The sequence below is a fragment of the Panthera leo genome, chromosome D3 (genome assembly GCF_018350215.1).
Source record: "Panthera leo isolate Ple1 chromosome D3, P.leo_Ple1_pat1.1, whole genome shotgun sequence".
NCBI lineage: Eukaryota > Metazoa > Chordata > Mammalia > Carnivora > Felidae > Panthera > Panthera leo.
Window position 1 is genome coordinate 9,053,991 of NC_056690.1, and position 16,133 is coordinate 9,070,123.

Consider the following 16,133-nt stretch of genomic DNA (forward strand, 5'->3'; position numbering starts at 1 on the left):
GAAACAGGCATCAGGCTGCAGTTTGCCCACCGTGGTCTAACCAGTCCCCTGTTGATGAAGATTTATGGTATTTCCAATCCTTTACCATCATCATCAGGACCACAGTGAACGCCCTTGCACGGATATCTTTTCACACGTGCGTGAGCCAATACATAGGGTAAATTCTTAGAAGTGGAATTACTGGGCTGAGGATCTGTGCGTTTTTATTTGACAGATGTGGCCAAACTGCCCCCCACCCACCGTGAAATTGTACCAATTTACACTCACTGTAGCAAGTTAAAAGAGGGCCTGTTTCCTTCTAGCTCGCCAGTATTGTGTGTCATCAAACTTTCGGATCTTTGCCCGTCAAGTAGGCTCGAGAACAAAGCTCTTAGAGTAGTTTGGATAGGAAACAATTTTTTTAATGTTTCTTTTCTGAGTTTAAAAGTAAAACTTCATTATAGAAAGTACGGAGAAGAAAATAAATGTCATCACATTAGGGTTTTTTAAATCTGTATTCATATTATCCAGAATGTGAACAAGAGGATTCTGGAGAAGAGCAGGTTGATATTACTAGTAATAACCCTGCCAGTTCGCCCCAGTTCTTACCCCTGAGGTGACAAGAATCAGATAGCACCCCGCATGCACCAGAGTTTGTACTGTGGGCAAGGAAACCCCCCCCCATGTGACTCTGGGTCGTTATATAGGAGAGGGACTTTCTGAGAGAGGGAGAAAACTACCTCCCAAGTGCCAGTATGAACAGAAGGGTGAGGTTCCTGGGTTCTTCACATGTGGAATGCGAATGCTTCTCTCCAGGGGAAGATAAGACTGGTAGGTTTCTAGCAACTTTAAACCCAGCTTTACAACCCAGGGGATGTCATCCGCCATTGACACGTAGACACGTGCCTTCAGAGAGGTAAATCCCTCTTCAGTTCTTCCCGGCTAATCAGTCACAAGCTGATTTCCAGGCTTGTCATTTTGCCCACGTCCTAAATTCCAGTCAGATTTGCTTGGAAAGCCCAAACGGTGCGGAAACATAAAAGTATTTCTCTACAGCCCCACACACCCAAAACCTTTGCCAAAACAAAACTGTCTTGAACCATTTCTGTAACAAGGCAGGATACCAGTAAGTAAATGAACAAATCAGTTAAAAAAATAAATTACCAAAATGTGAACATGGATGTGTGTGGGTCTCCAGGTGCATATAATAGGCATAGCATCTTGATTGCCAAGGTCAGCGTGTAAGTCAACCGTAATCAGTATAACCTGCACCACCAGCTGAGGGAAAAAATACAGTCCCAGCTCTTCCAGTTTTATTAAAGTTAACCAATTACTGACACATTTATATGTGTCAAGCACCTGGCTAAGATACCTAATGAGCTGTATTTTACCGGATCACTTACTTTGCCAAACAATCCTAGAAGGTAGTTACTTTTATCATTCCCATTTTACAAATAGGGAAACCGAGGCTGGGCAGATGAAGTCTCTTGCCTAAGGTCGCACAACCAGGAAGTGACAAAGTACAGATTTCTCTCTAAAGCCACAAGGCTACATTGTTAACACTCGGAGTCTCTCTTCCAGGCTTTTTTCTTAGAAGTTTTTGAGGAGTTAAGATCTACCATAGACCCAGTTCAGTAAACTGGCATTCTGATTTAGATGTATTTCGGAACACCTCTGCAGTAGATGTGTTTCATTGCCCCCATTTCACAAGAGGAAAACTGAGAGCCAGAGAGGGGAAGTGACTTGCCCAAGGGCCTGCCACAGCTCACGGAAGCCACCTCTGCGGACCCTCCATCCAGGCCCCATTCCATGCTAGGTGACATGGGAGCTGGAGACAAAGGCCCAGCCCTGCCTGAGGCATGCGGAGTGATGGCAGAGGGCCATGGTGGGATCCACTATGGCCCTGTTCACCTCTTAACTGCGCTTGCCCCAATTCTCCCCCCCCCCCACCCCCAGCGAGCTGAGGCTGCCCAGCGGGAGGTAGAAAGCCTTCGAGAACAACTCGCCTCAGTCAACAGCTCTATCCGCCTGGCCTGCTGCTCCCCCCAGGGACCCAGTGGGGTAAGGATGGTGGGAGAGTCAGAGGGAAAGGTTGGGAAACGCCGTGTTGGTGAGTATGAATATATGGATGGGATGACGTCTTGTGAGTCAGTCATGTGCATCCGTGTGAAATTATGCACATGACTGTATGTGGATACAGTGGGCATAGCATTGCCCAGGTCAATGCATAGTTTACTATAATTACTATGACTTGCTTTACCAGCCGACGGTCAAATTACAGCCAGAGCTCTCTTCAGGCTCAGGCTTCCATATGTGATTAATAGGAAGTCCAGCATCCTCCTCTGGAGGCCGTTCTTTACTCCAAATTGTCCAAAAATGCCAGCAACTTACTCAGGCCAAAGAGGACCATTTCTATTGCCAGATGCCTGGCAAGAATGGGTGGGAGGGAGGTAATTGGAGCTGTAGAGTGGCGGTGTGGTTTGGCGGTTGCCACCGGGTGTCGCCATTGACCACTGGTTCTCAATTCCTGCCAGACCGCAGTGGGACCGCTTAACCGCTTAACCGAGATGGGAGACTGACACTCCCGTCAGCCCTTAGTTCCCAAAACATGATTCCAGTAGGGCTTCCCAGACAGCCACGTGCTACAAAGAACCAGTCTTTAGTCGTCAACCTTGAGGTTCCTGTGTTAAGCCTGCTTAGTTAGTGCATCTTTTTCTTTCCTCCTGGTTGGTGCCCCTCTGGGGTCCTGGGGTCATAGAGATATCATTCAGAGCCACCCCAACCTACCCTTCTGTCATGTGTTAAGGTCTCCATTTCAAGACACCTGACTGGCTCAGTCAGTAGAGCACCTCTTGATCTCAGGGTAGTGAGTTCAAGCCCTATGTTGGGCATGGAGCCTACATTAAAAAAAAAAAAAAAAGAATCTCCATTGCTCCTCTCCCAGAAAGCCTCGGGTTTCTTCTGTAAGCTGGTCCACCTTCTTTCCAGATCTCTGCATACCAAGGGACTAGATTCCCACTTCCTCACATAATAACCGGGCTGCTCCAGGGTGATTTGCAGTCTCCACCCATGAACCTGAAATGGCCAGCATGGTTTTCACTTCAGCCGACACCCTGGTACATAGACCGGTGTGCCTGTGTCTGTCTTTCTGTTTAAAGATTGGAATATGTCTCCGTGAACATGTGTTACTATGAATGTGTGTGTCTGTTGGTGGCCTTTGGGCAAATAACTGTATCCTTAATCTGACTGTGCCTCGGTTTCCTCATCTGTACAAGTAAGACCTGGACCTGCCTTGTAGAGCTATTGGGAGGATTACACGTAAAGTACCTAAAACAGTGCTTACCCTCTAGTCTCGGCTCAGTGGATATTTGATGATACTATTCGTAGTAGTAGTAGTAGGTTTGGGGTGTGTCTGAGGTGTTTTAGCCCATGGCTCATGTGATCTCTGAGCACATACGTGTCTCTGTGTGTCACAGTGACATGTCCATCTGAGTATATCTCTTTAATACCTGGGTATTTCTGTGTGTCTGCATGTCAGCAGGAGGACTCCAGCAGGTCCTTGTGTCAGTGTGTGCTGTGTCTGTAGGTGTGTCCCCCTGTGTCTGTGTCCCAGGAGGCAGTGTGCATATGGCAATGTGCCTGTATATCTGTACAACGCAAAGAGTGAGCACAAGAGAGGCTGAAGGCAAGAGAGCTCATGAGGACACCTCAGAACGAATTTGCCAGTGGTTCTTAATTAACCCCCGTGGAACCCAGCAAATGCCTGTGCTAATCAGCCATAGGGAATTTTGCCGGTTTGGAGGGTGAGTTTTTCTGAGCACAACAGTGGCGCTCGATGCTAATTAATTTAATGTGTTAATGGCATCCGCTTCCTGTTTTAATTGGCATTTATCTCCCTGGAAGAATAGCCAGTATTGGTAGTGGTAGGTTGTGTTTTCTGTTTTGTTTTGTTTTTTCTGACGCTTCTTAGATTCATTTGTAACTGAGCTCAGGACCAGCCCGACTTCAGGCCCTCCCAAGCATCAACCTCCTTTGTCTTTTTCCAGGACAAAGGGGCCATTTCCTAAAATCTGGAGGAGCCATGGGGCTTGGGGCTGAGGGCAGTAGCTACAAGGTCTCACATCTAACCCTGAGGGTCTGCCTTGAATGGAGGGGAAACATCTCGCTGGGATAGGAACTGTGCCCAGTGTAGAAACCTAAACCTTTATCTGTGAGGTAACCTCTGCTGGGAATACCCAATCCCTACCACTTCCTCACCGGGTATTGCCCTTTATTTTCGTTCCTTTTTAACAAATGTTTTCTGAAGTATAATATATATAAGAAAAAATGTGCTTTATCAGCTTATCGTAAGTGTATAGCATGTTGAGTTTTTCAGAGATACTGTAACCAGCAACCAGTTCAATAAGTAGAATATTCCCAACACCCAGAACAATGCCCGCCTGTGTTCCCATTCGGGGGCTACTCCCCAAGGGGAACCACTCTCCTGACTTATAACAGCACAGCTGGGGTGTGCCTGTTTTCATTACCTGATCTTAATTGGAACACACACACACACACACACACACACACACACACACACTTTTGTGTCTAGCTTCTTTCACTTCATAGTATATCCGAGAGAGTGATTCATGCCGGTGTTAGTAGTTGTAGATTATCCATTTTCAATGCTGTATAGTGTTCCATTGTGTGGATGTACCACAACCTGTTCATCCATTCTCTGGTTGGAGGGCGCTTGGAGGCATTTGGAGCCCAATTTGGGGCTGTTACAGAGAGAATTGCTATGAATATTCATCTTGGTGTTCACATGTGTATCTTGGTGCATAGATGGCTGCTTTTCCCTACACATACCAAGCAGAAACACGTCTGCCCTTGGTGAATGCTGCCAAGCGATTTTCCAAATCACTAACTTGTTCTTAAACTTCATCACAGTTTGGACCCATCTTTCTCCAGAAAACCTCCTCTGCCCATTCCCCCTCAGTTTGAATAAGAGAGGGAAATCATCCAGGCTGGTAGGACTGGCCTGAGCAAAGGCTCAGAGGTAAGAAGAGGAAAGCCAGAGCCTGTAAGGAGGAGCTGAGTCACTCTGGGGTGCACGGCATGGGGGCCATGCCATAGATGGATTTCCCATTCTGTTTGGGATTCAGGGGCGGAGCCCTGCAGCCCCCTGCCCCACACCTCCCAGCCCCTCAAAGCCCCACTCTGTCCTCAGGATAAGGTGAACTTCGCGCTGTGCTCAGGCCCCCGGCTTGAGGCTGCCCTGGCCTCCAAGGATCGGGAGATCCTGCGGCTGCTGAAGGATGTGCAGCACCTCCAGAATTCTCTGCAGGAACTGGAGGAGACCTCTGCCAACCAGATTGCGGACCTGGAGCGGCAGCTCACGGCCAAGTCCGAAGCCATAGAGGTAGCCCTTGGGAGAGGAGGTGTGCAGACAGGATCTAGGCAGGGCATCCCCAGACAGAACGACGCGGACCAGCCTTGAACCATCTTTATTTTCTCCTCTAGAAGCTGGAAGAGAAGCTCCAGGCACAGTCTGACTATGAAGAAATTAAAACAGAGCTGAGGTACTCAGCAGAGGGGGGCTCCACAGAACCCCCAGCCCTCTTCCTTGGCAATGCGGGGCCCTTGGCAAAGTGCATGATCTTCCTCCTCCCACCACATCCCATTTTGTGATGCCCTTGTCTCCTCTCCATGGCACCTTGGGTATCAAAACCTAACCATGCATGGCCCCTTGCCATCAAGAGCCACCTATTGGAGAGCATGCAGGGTAGCCTTGTGGTCAGTGCTGTGATCAGTGCCTTGTGATCAGGTTGGCTGGGGCCCGCGAGTGTGGGAGTGGGTTAACGCAACACCCCTCCAGGTATCGATGGAACCGGTTCACGGGCCTGCTACTCAAGGCCTGTCGTTGCCCTGAGTCCAGTGTTATGTAGGGTCCACGGGGTGGGGCAGTTGTTCTCAATCGGGGAAGATGAGCTAGAGGAAGTATCTCTCAAGACCTCTCCCGAAGCCCGGGGAATGTGGCTGGCCTTGGACTCTCTCCACTTTCTCTGGCAGCATCCTGAAAGCCATGAAGCTGGCCTCTAGCACCTGCAGCCTCCCGCAGGTGAGTGTTCCCGCCACTGTCCCCGCGTTGCAAGCTGACCTTGAGAGCCGTCTGCCCACCATGCCCTCTCAGCCCAGCTTCTTGTCTCCTCAGGGCATGTCCAAGCCCGAAGACTCGTTGCTCATGGCAAAGGAGGCCTTCTTCCCCACGCAGAAATTCCTTCTGGAAAAGCCTGGTCTTCTGACCAGCCCTGGTAGGGGAGGCAGGATGCTCTTGGGGCCAAGGGGCCGGGGTGGGGGCTGTTTGTGGGCCTCTGGCCTTCTCCACTGCCTCCCATGCAAGCAGGAGAGTGATGGAGAAAAGGGTGCACATTGATCGAGCACCCGCTGTGTGCCCGGTGCTGAGCTGGGTGCTCTCCATGGCCAAGCCAGCTGGCAGTGTCCCGCACAGTGTCCACACTTGCCTTCCTCACACAGCTCACCCAGGCCCTCCCAAGGCCCTGCAAAAGGCTCCAACTCATCCCCGATCCTTAGTGAGCAGCAGGAAGAGGTCACAGGGCACAAGGAGGGCATTCACATTGCACCCCCCACAGCAGGCTGCTGGAAATGGCCTGTAGACATTGCTGTCTCCCCAGATCACCTCCTCAGCTCTTCTCCCCACACAGTGGCTCCATGACTTTGTCGCCATGTGGCCCCGGCCAAGACTCTCTGTGCTGCCTCTGTTTCCTCATCTATAAAATGGGGTTAATAATGGATCCACTTTGTGGGTGCTGTTCACATGGGGAGTGCAAACACATAGGATGCCTAGGACGAGGAGGGCTGGAAGGCAGGCACCAGGAACGGGCATCCTGCTGAGGTGGGCATTGATCTGAGCTCCCCACCTCGGGGCCAGGTGCTAGCACGTAACAAGTGCTCAATGAGTGTTCTTGATGGGGTGGGGGTGGCTGCCCAGAACTGGAATGTGGGCCAGGCCTGCACAGGTAGGGATTTCAGAATCAGAAGGGTAGCTTTTAGTACTGCTGGATGCCTATAACACTTCTCTCCCCCACCCTGCTGCCCTCTCTCCCCTCGTCCTGCCCCTCAATTTCTCCCTCATGTGTGTGTCTTTCTGTCTTACACTGTCTCTCTGCCTCCCACTTTCTATCTCTGTCTCTGTGCCTTTCTGTCTCTTTCTGCCTTTCACGCTGGCTCTGCCTCGCTGCCTCTCTCCGTGTCTCCCCTGCGCATCCCTCTTATTTCCCTCCCCTGTGCATCCCATCTCCCCTGTGCATCTCTCTTATTTCTGTCTGTTTCCCTATCTCTGTTTCTCTGGTGTCACTCTCTGGGCGTCACTCTCATGATTTCTTTCTTTGTCTCTCTCCCTCTCTCTCTCTGTCCCTCTCTCTTTCTCTCTCTCTCTTTCTCCCCACCCCCATCGCTGTCCGCTTCTGTCTTTCTCTCTGTCTCTCCTCTTTTCCTCCATCTGTCTCTCTTGGCATTCTAGAGGAGGACCCTTCAGAGGATGATTCCATCAAGGACTCCCTGGGCACAGAGCAGTCCTACCCATCGCCTCCACAGCTCCCACCACCGCCAGGGCCTGAAGACCCCCTGTCCCCCAGCCCTGGGCAGCCCCTGCTGGGCCCTGGCCTGGGCCCCGATGGCCCAAGGACTTTCTCATTGTCCCCCTTCCCCAGCCTGGCTTCTGGGGACAGACTGGCAGGGGACACACTGCTGTCCAAACATATGATGCCCCCGGCCACCTTCAAGGGGGAGGCGGGTGGCCTGCTGGTGTTCCCCCCAGCCTTCTATGGCACCAAGCCGCCCACGGCCCCTGCCACCCCAGCTCCTGGCCCTGAGCCCCCCGGGGCCCCCGAGCCTGTAGATGGGGGTGGGGGCAGCACAGCTGGGGCAGGGGCCGGAACCGAGGAGGAGCAGCTCGACACGGCGGAGATTGCATTCCAGGTGAAGGAGCAGCTGCTCAAACACAACATCGGGCAGCGGGTGTTTGGCCACTATGTGCTGGGGCTGTCACAGGGCTCGGTCAGCGAGATCCTGGCCCGGCCCAAGCCCTGGCGCAAGCTCACAGTGAAGGGCAAGGAGCCCTTCATCAAGATGAAGCAGTTCCTGTCGGATGAGCAGAACGTGCTGGCTCTGAGGACCATCCAGGTGCGGCAGAGAGGTGAGGGCCCATCCCGAGGTGAGGGGCTCGGGCCCAGCCTCCCCAGCCAAGCCCAGGGCAAAAGGCTGGCTGGGGGCTGAGAACACAGGCTCTGGGGTCATAGCCTAGTTCTGCCACCTCCCAGCTTTGTCACCTGGGGCAAGTGACTTTGCCTCTCTGTGCCTCAGCCTCCCCCTTTGTAAAATAACGAAATGTATCCTCGTCCCTCCTTCCTGGGGCCTTTGGCTACCTCTTGCTCCCCACATGGGCCTAATGGGACAGCTCAGGCTGATCATTGTGGGGAAAAGGCTGGGCCCGGGAGCTGCCCTGGCAGGTATTTCCTGAAGACCTCCAAGCCTCAGTTCACCCATCCATGAGATGGCCTGGGTTCCTGCCAACCTTGCCAGACTTGATTTTTAGGGTAATCCATGTGAATGGCCCGGGCTTTGACCTCATAAACACCTGAGTTTTGAGTTCCAGCTCTGCCATTCACCCACTGAGTGACATGCCTCAGTATCCCCATCTGTCCCCATCTGCCAGCCTCCTATGAGGGTTAAATGAGTATAAGCTACTTAGTACAGCACCTGGAACATAGGAACTGTTTGAGAACTGTTAGCTATGGTGGTGGCAGCCATCATTGTTATCATATTATTATTAATATTAATACTAATACTATTTCAAGTCAGAATCATTTGTAGATCCGGTTTGTTACACAGACTGGCTAAACAGCGGTCTTGCCACACGCACTCAAGGTCTGGCCCTCCCTCTCCCAGCCCTGGCCCTGGAGCCCTCGAGGGAGGAGGGGACCAACCCTTCACCCTGCCCAGCTCCAGGGACTGACCCCCAACATGCAGGTCCCCCTGACAGATGCCCCCTTGCCTCCCCCAGGCAGTATCACCCCAAGAATCCGCACACCAGAGACAGGCTCAGATGACGCCATCAAGAGCATCCTGGAACAGGCCAAGAAAGAGATCGAGTCCCAGAAAGGGGGTGAGTGTGACCACAGCAGGTGAGGCCTGAGCCTCCAGGGACTGCCCAGAGCAGGAGGTAAGGCCGGGTCCACCTTCATCCACCACGGCGGGGATTCCGAGCAGGTCAGAACTGCTTTGCCAGCCAACCTGCACCAAGCAAGGTCTGGGCCTGGAAAGCACCAGGTCCAGGTTGGTACGGCAGCCACCAGCCATGTGTGACTATATCCATTCAAACTGTTTAAAGTTAAATAAAACTACAGCTTCAGTTCTTCAGCCTCACTGGCCACCTTGCAAGGTGACAAGTGAGACGCCGTAGGAGACACCCAGTGACTGCTGCAGCACTGGTCTGGATTGTCCAGATGTCCTCAACTTTGAGGAGACACAGTGACCAGTAATCACACAGGAGCTTGTCAAGAACAACGCTCGAAGCCTCACCCTCCTTCCTGCACCTCCTCCACTTTCTAGTCCCCAGGGAGACCCTGTTTTCCTGCCTTCCTCCTACCCCCCAGACTGCACCTTCTGCACTTTCCCAGGGCCCTGTATTAGCCTCCTCGTGCTACTGTTCGGCCACAGACTCAGTGGCTAAAAACAACACAGTTTATTCTCTCACAGTCCCAAAGGCCACAGTCAGCCTCACTGGGCTAGAGTCAAGGTGTCAGCAGGGCTGTGTTTCCTCTAGAGGCTCCAGGGAGAATCCATTTCCTTACCTTCTCGAGCTTCTGGAGGCGCCCACATTCCTTGCTTCACGGCCCCTCCTGCATCCTCAAACCCAGCATCATAGCATCTTCCTCTCTGTCTCTGATCCCCCTACTTCCTCTCACAAGCACCCTTGTGATGATGTGGGGCCCACCCACAGAACCCAGGATCTCAAGACCCCTAACTTAATCACATCTGCAAAGTCCCCTTTGCTGTGTGAAGTCACGGTTCGGGTCCCAGGGACTGGGACGTGAGTGCCTCTGGGAGACCCTCATTTAGCCTACCAGAGTGTACATTCTCCATCAGCGCCTCAAACGCAGGGTGCCCCCCAGGCCCTCTGACTTTAGTCTGATGTTTCTTAGGTGAGTTGGTCCACTCCTGGAAGTTCCAACAACAGCCAAAACATCCCTTCTCCGGGCCACACCTCTCTCAAGAGTTATGGAGCCATAAGCCAGCTGCTGGCTGGGAATGTCCACCAGGGTCCCGCACTGACATCGAAGAGTCAGTGTGTCTGAGACAGAACTCCCTCTCTGCACCCACCCCCCTCCCCCTCCCCGAACCCACCAGCTCAGGACTGGGAACCTGTCGAAGATGCTGCCCGACACCCAGGCGGGGCGAGAGGCTGTCCTGGACTGCCACCATCATCACTTGCTGGGACTGTTTCATTAGCCTCTTCACTGGTCTTGCCAGTGATATTCTAGGTCCCACTGCAGCCCATTCTCCACCCAGAGGCCAGAGAGATCTTTCTGGAGCATACACAGGGTCATGTCACTTCCACAGCTCCTCCCCATTGCCCTCAAGATAAAAATCCCAGATCCTCAGGGTGCCTGGGTGGCTCAGTCGATTGAGCCTCCAGTTCTTGGTTTCAGCTCAGGTCATGATCCCAGAGTCGTGGGATTGAGCCCCATGTCCCTGTGGTGGGCTCGCACTGCGTGTGGAGCCTGCTTGAGATTCTCTCTCTCTCTCTCTCCCTCTGCCCGTCTCCCCTACTTGCTTGCACTCTCTCTATAAAATAAAATTTTATTTTTTAATTAAAAAACCCCAGCTCCTCAACAAGGCCTCCAGGCCTTATGGTCTTGACTCCTCCCAACCCCCAATCCTTCTCGAATGAAATGCTTATAGCCATGTCCATTCTCATGCTATTCCCTATGCCCCTAATGCCGTCCTCACCCCTGGCCAATTCACAATTCAACTCAGAAGTCACCTCATCCAGGAAACCCCCCACCTCCATCTGGATGGAATGGATACTGATCCTCCTTGGACCCCCTATAATCACCTATATTGCTTGGTGCAGTGGAGCCAGAGTGGCCTGGCTGCAAATTTTGGCTCTGCTGTTTATTAGCTGTGTGACCTTGGAAAAGTTACTTAGCCTCTCTGTGCCTCCATTGTCTTACATTTAAAATAGGCACAGTATTAGTACTCCTTTCCTATTGTTGTGTGAGGATCTTGTGTGAGAATAGGACTGGCAAGCACTCAGCCTGAGGGCCTGGCATGTCGAAGATGCCCCTGAAGATCTAGCCATCATCATAGTTAACATCGTCATTATTTTTCTCTCTCTTGTTGCATTTGTTCATGTTACACATGCCTCTGCTGACATGTCTGTACTTCCTATCAGTCTGAGGGTTTTTTGCAGCCAGGGACCAACTTGCATCCCTGCACCCAGCACTGTGTAGCACAGCACAGTGTAGACTGTAGCGGACTTTGGACCTGATGCTGGCTTCATGCTCCCGCTTTGTGGTGTCTGCTGCCCCCTGGTGGCACCTCAGAGCAAGTGTCTCGATTCCCAAGCCTCTGCTGCTGGAGAGCCAAGGGCCCTCCCCCTGCCTGGTCCCTCTGGGAGGGGCAGAGGATGCTTACCCTGCTAGGAGCCTACACTGCCCCATCCAAATAATCCACTGAGGCCCATCTATGTACACCTCAGTTTCTTTCTTCTTGATCGGCTCCTGGAGCAAGAGAGGCAGTCATTCGGTAAACATTGGTTAAGCACGTACTGCATACTGGAAACAGGTTACAGCTGTGAACGAGACACAATAGTGGCGTGAAAAGAACCATGAGAAAAAGACTAATAGAACTCTTCCATTAAACAACAGGACAGCTGAGACCAGAGAGGGAGAGATATACTCACAGTTACACAGAGGCCAAGGGAGAACCCAGGTCTCCTGGCTCCCTGTACAGTGCTCTCCCATGGGGGTGGAAGGGTCAGAAACAACACACAAGACAGCACGGAGATTAAAAAGGCAACATCACTGCAGAGTGGGCCAGCCAGGGGCATTCCATGCAGGGTCTGTGAGGAGAGGGCAAGGGAAAAAGTGCCCGGGTTGTTGCCCCATGCCCCTGACAAGAGTGAAAGCAACTAACAGCCCCCCAGGGAGGAGACAAATATGACTAACTGCTAACTCGAGAGTTCTACTCTGGGAATTGAGGGAAATATCCAGGATGGGGACAAAGATTTATATACAAGCTATTCCTTTAACGTTGCTCACAGCAGTGACAAACTAGAAACAACCTAACTGTCCAGCAGTGGGGGATCAGGTAAATAAAGCAGAGACTATACCTTCACGTGGCATAGGCAGTCATGAAAGATAGAACTTCTAATCATAAGACAAAATACTCATGTTGATACTGGGTGGGGGCAAACCGGGCTACACTCCCACATCAAGTATGATCGCCCCATGTATGAAGTTAGAAAGCAGCCCAAAGGAAATACGTGAGGAGATTTCATGTAGTTGCCTTTGAGAGAGAGATCAAGGGGATTTTTCTTTTCATCTTAAGTTTTGCTTTCTTAACTCTCTGCAATAGGCATGCAGTACTCTTTTATTTTAATTGAGGCAAAATTTACTAACCGTTTTAAAGTGAACAATTCCATGGCATTTAGCATATTCACAATGTTGGGCAGCCACCACTGGATAGCATTCTGTTTGTGTGACCATGTCACTATTCATTATCCTTTCTGTTCTCCGTGAGCATTTGGGTTCATGCCATTATTTTGCTATTAGAATAAGTGAAGCAGTTTATTTTATGTGCTGTAGTGTTTTTCTTGTCTTTGACATTTGCATAGATGGATCTTAGCACATTTAAAAGACAGGTCTTGGGGCGCCTGGGTGGCTTGGTCGGTTAAGCGTCCGACTTCAGCTCAGGTCATGATCTCATGGTCCGTGAGTTCGAGCCCCGCGTCGGGCTCTGTGCTGACAGCTCAGAGCCTGGAGCCTGTTTCGGATTCTGTGTCTCCCTCTCTCTGACCCTCCCCCATTCATGCTCTGTCTCTCTCTGTCTCAAAAATAAAAACGTTAAAAAAAATAAATAAATAAAAATAAATAAATAAAAGCCAGGTCTTTTTTTACGTTACATTTTCCCCATGAGCACTTTCTCTACATATGCTAAAATCTCTGTCTACCTGGTTTGTGATGGCTGTCTAATATTCTGCCATACGGACGGACCGTAATTTATCCAACCCCCGATTGTTGGACACAGAAGTTGCTGCCAACGTTTTGCTGGCATAAACACAGGCATACCTCTTTTGAGTGCATTTCGTTGTGCTTTATAGATGTTGCTCTTGGTTTAAACTAAAGGTTTGTGGCAACCCTGTGTCAAGCAAGTCTGTCGGCAGCATCGTTCCAGCATTTACTCACTCGGTGCCTCTGTGTGACATTTGGGCAATTCTCTCAGTATTTCCAATGCTTTCATTATTACTCTATTTGTTATGATTATCTGTGGTCAGAGATTAGGGCTTCCTGAAAGCTCAGGTGATGGTTGGCATTTTTGAGTGATGAAGTATTTTTTAGCTCAGGTATGTACGTTGGGGTTTTTCTGAGGCATAATGCTGTTGCACACCAAATAGACTACGGTGCAGCATAAACATAATTTTTGTATACACTCAGAAACCAAAAAATTCATTTGACTGGTTTTATTGCAATATCTCCACAGTATCTCCAAAGTATACTCACACAGATGCCGTGAACAACTTTGCCCTTGAAACCATGCCCCTGACCGTGGGCCTCTGGCCACCCTGTCCTCCTCCCCACAGGTGAGTCCAAGAACTCCACGGCCCCACTGGGCATCACCAACGGCACAGCCCCCGCCAGCACCTCGGAAGATGCCATCAAGAACATTCTGGAGCAAGCGCGCCGCGAGATGCAGGCGCAACAGCAGGCCCTGCTGGAGATGGAGGCCGGCCCCCGGGGCCGCTCGGTGCCTCCCTCGCCCCCAGAGCGGCCCTCGCTGGCTACTGCGAGCCAGAATGGGGCTCCGACCTATGTCAAGCAGGAGGACAGCAGCGGCGGTGGTGGCGGCGGGGGAACCAGCAGCAGTGCCACACAGACCTCCCTCACGGTCTTGTCCCCTGCTGCCTTCGTGCAGAGCATCATCCGGAAGGTCAAGTCGGAGATTGGCGACGCCGGCTACTTCGACCACCACTGGGCCTCGGACCGTGGCCTGCTCAGCCGCCCCTACACCTCTGTCTCACCCTCCCTCTCCTCCTCCTCCTCCGGCTACTCCGGACAGCCCAACGGGCGGGCCTGGCCCCGTGGGGACGAGGCCCCCACGGCCCCCGAGGACGAAGCGGCGGGGGGCGAGGACGAGCCTCCCAGAGTGGGCGAGCTGAAGGCCGAAGGTGGCGTCCCCGAAGCGGGCAGCGGTGGGCGGCTGGCCTACTACCCAGCATACGTGCCCCGCACACTGAAGCCGACCGTGCCGCCCCTGACCCCCGAGCAGTACGAGCTTTACATGTACCGGGAGGTGGATACACTGGAGCTGACGCGCCAGGTCAAGGAGAAGCTGGCCAAGAATGGAATCTGCCAGAGGATCTTTGGGGAGAAGGTGAAGATAGTGGGGCCCACGGGACCTGGGGCGGGTGGACCACCGGAGGACCCAGCCCCCGGTGTTCATGGTCTTGAAAAGACAGGTTGTGTGCATGAACAGGAACAAGGCAAAAGCAGAATTCAAACCCAGGTCTGCATGACCCCAAACCCTTTTTCCTGCATCTACTCGTCCCTGGGTCCTGTGGGAAGGGAGGGCTGGGCTGACATTCAGGTCTATGGTTGTTAAAGCAGTGAAGTGCTTCCCTCTGGTTAGGAGTAGCCACTTACCTCTCCTCCTCCAGAACCCTCCGTTCCTCCCAATGGTCCAGCCACCAAAGGGTTAAGACTCAGCCCAGCCAGGGTTCCCCTGCAATACCAGTGGTTAAGTAGTTTTGAACATCACTTCTGCCCTTGGCAGAGGAGCAGGTCGAGAGTCAGGTGAGCTGAGAGGAGGAGCAATGACATCAAGGGAAGATACCTCTTCCTAGAGGAGGGGGCTTTTGAGGGGGCTTAAAATCAAGAAGGATTCTTACACGTAGGGATATCTGGAAGGGCACTGCAGATGGGGGGGGGTGGGCACAGCACAGGCACACAGCAGGCACCTGGGAAATGAAGAACAAATCAAGGCAGCCCTGGCCTCCCAGGGAATCAGAGTGAACAGTGGGCCAAGTGTCCTGCAGAGAGGGAGGGAGGGGATGGCCGGGGTCCCAGGGGCCTGCCTCCCTACACTTCCTGCTCCGCCCATCCCCAGGTGCTGGGCCTGTCACAGGGCAGTGTGAGCGATATGCTGTCCCGGCCGAAGCCGTGGAGCAAGCTGACACAGAAGGGGCGAGAGCCCTTCATCCGCATGCAGCTGTGGCTCTCAGACCAGCTCGGCCAGGCCATCAGCCAGCAGCCCAGCGCCTCTCAGGGTGAGTGTGGTCGGGACCCTCTCGTGGGCTGCTGCCAGTGTGCCCCTAGATGGTCTCCCTGCTTTTCGTCCTTCCTTCAACCAGAGGAATGACGTCTGCCGGTGGTTTTAAACTCTAGGTGGCGCCTAGGTGCCTACAGCAAGCGGAGACAATCTTTGGATGCAGAGCTGCCCTCCCATCCCCTGACCAGAATCACTGATTGATCTCTTTTTCCGAGCGATCCAGCATTCAGCCTCAGAATCCTTAGCGCAGACATTTGGGCTGTTGTCCATCCATTAATGATGCACAGGCAAGCTGGAGTCTGAACGTTGCCTGAGCGAGGAAACTGAGGCTCAGAGAGTTGCCCAAAGTCATAGAGCCAGAAACGGAAGGATGGAGTCAGGGGAGGGACTCTAGGAAGGCTAGGCTCCCTCTGCCAGGATGAGCAGTGGGCAGGCCAGTCAGTCCTGGTGAAGTGCAGGGATCAACAAGAATACTGCCATAACACCAGGCAACAAAATCATCCCAGGAGATGGGGTTTATTTTAGAAGTTCGTGTCCACAAGACAAGACTGCACATTGTTGGAGCATTGGCTACAAGCCTATAGATTAAAATATCAAAAAGA

At 52.2% G+C, this 16,133-nt stretch overlaps 1 protein-coding gene across 9 annotated transcripts in view; it reads left to right on the forward strand.

Moving 5' to 3' along the window:
- CUX2 (cut like homeobox 2) overlaps positions 1-16,133 on the forward strand; it is a 282,488-nt gene that overhangs the window by 250,441 nt on the left and 15,914 nt on the right. For 8 of the 9 annotated variants that reach the window (XM_042911620.1, XM_042911624.1, XM_042911623.1 and 5 more), the window contains 9 exons: positions 1,936-2,040; positions 5,189-5,380; positions 5,482-5,540; positions 6,031-6,079; positions 6,152-6,272; positions 7,502-8,176; positions 9,044-9,145; positions 13,847-14,637; positions 15,370-15,529. In XM_042911620.1, the coding sequence (XP_042767554.1) occupies positions 1,936-2,040; positions 5,189-5,380; positions 5,482-5,540; positions 6,031-6,079; positions 6,152-6,272; positions 7,502-8,176; positions 9,044-9,145; positions 13,847-14,637; positions 15,370-15,529 (2,254 nt within the window). The remainder of the gene's footprint in view (positions 1-1,935; positions 2,041-5,188; positions 5,381-5,481; positions 5,541-6,030; positions 6,080-6,151; positions 6,273-7,501; positions 8,177-9,043; positions 9,146-13,846; positions 14,638-15,369; positions 15,530-16,133) is intronic. The other variant, XM_042911619.1, reaches the window with a different exon arrangement.